This window comes from Apis dorsata, unplaced genomic scaffold (assembly GCF_000469605.1).
Source record: "Apis dorsata unplaced genomic scaffold, Apis dorsata 1.3 scaffold_884, whole genome shotgun sequence".
In the NCBI taxonomy this organism is placed as follows: Eukaryota; Metazoa; Arthropoda; class Insecta; order Hymenoptera; family Apidae; genus Apis; species Apis dorsata.
Genome location: NW_006264000.1, coordinates 217,408 through 218,359, shown reverse-complemented (window position 1 = coordinate 218,359; position 952 = coordinate 217,408). Strand labels below are relative to the sequence as shown.

General features: G+C 23.8%; 1 protein-coding gene across 2 annotated transcripts in view; it reads right to left on the bottom strand.

Moving 5' to 3' along the window:
* The window catches only part of LOC102677865 (5'-3' exoribonuclease 2 homolog), a 28,325-nt gene that overhangs the window by 23,296 nt on the left and 4,077 nt on the right, over positions 1–952 (bottom strand). For both annotated transcript variants that reach the window (XR_004151549.1, XM_006623374.2), the window contains exon 15: positions 854–933. Coding sequence is in view for 1 of the 2 variants with exons in the window: in XM_006623374.2 (XP_006623437.1) it covers positions 854–933 (80 nt within the window). In the remaining variant the exon portion in view is untranslated. The remainder of the gene's footprint in view (positions 1–853; positions 934–952) is intronic.

The following is a 952-nucleotide window of genomic DNA, read 5'->3' as shown; positions in this document are numbered from 1 at the left end:
TTTTTTTTTTTTTTTTTTTCTTTTCCTTTCGCTATTGCGTGTACGCGAGGAACGAGGGAAGGAATGGGTCGTGGATTTTTGAGATAGATTTTGTATTAAATTTTTGAATGTGTGACTTTCAGGTCTAATTTCTTGGAAAGAAATTATGTTATCGATTGTAATGTTTGCGAGCAAAAATGAGGATCAATTTTTTGATGAAAAAGTAAGTTGAGTAGTGCAATTTTATATCTATATTTTATTTCGTCTTATTTCTTTATTCCTAATTTACTGTATAAATTTTTTTTTTTTAATAATTTTTTTAATAATTCAAGAAAAAGTATGAAAATATATTTAATTGTAAGTTATAGAAATTTAATTTATTGAATAGAACTGGAATTGAAATGGAATATCGAATGTAATTATATCTTATATAAAAAACTGTAAAAAATCAATTTAATTATTTTCACATTTATAATTAACTTTAAGGAAAAAGATAGATTATTGTTAAGGAAAAATAAACTGGGAACGTGCTAAAATGATAAAAAATATGCACGAAATATGAAATAAATACACAAACATAAAAAACGGAGACATGATTTCCGATAAGAGGAAAATAATCAATTCCTCATATGCACTTTTCATTCGACAATCGAATTCAATAATTCAAATGAATTGCTTTTCAGAAAATATGATATTTGAAAAATCAATAATTTTAAATTCATCTTAACTTAATTCGTGACAACTGATTTATTTTCTAACATAAACTTATGTTATGTCTATTACTTTTCTTTTTATTTAGTTTTCGTTTAAATATCAACTAATATTTTAAGATCGATAAATTAACTTTAAAATATTGAAATATATATTGACTTACCGTGATGCTGTGAATATAATGTTTGTGGTATTGGTATTGGGTTGTATGATGGTGGCACTCTATTATGGTTCGTATAATGCCTGTAAATAAAAAATACAT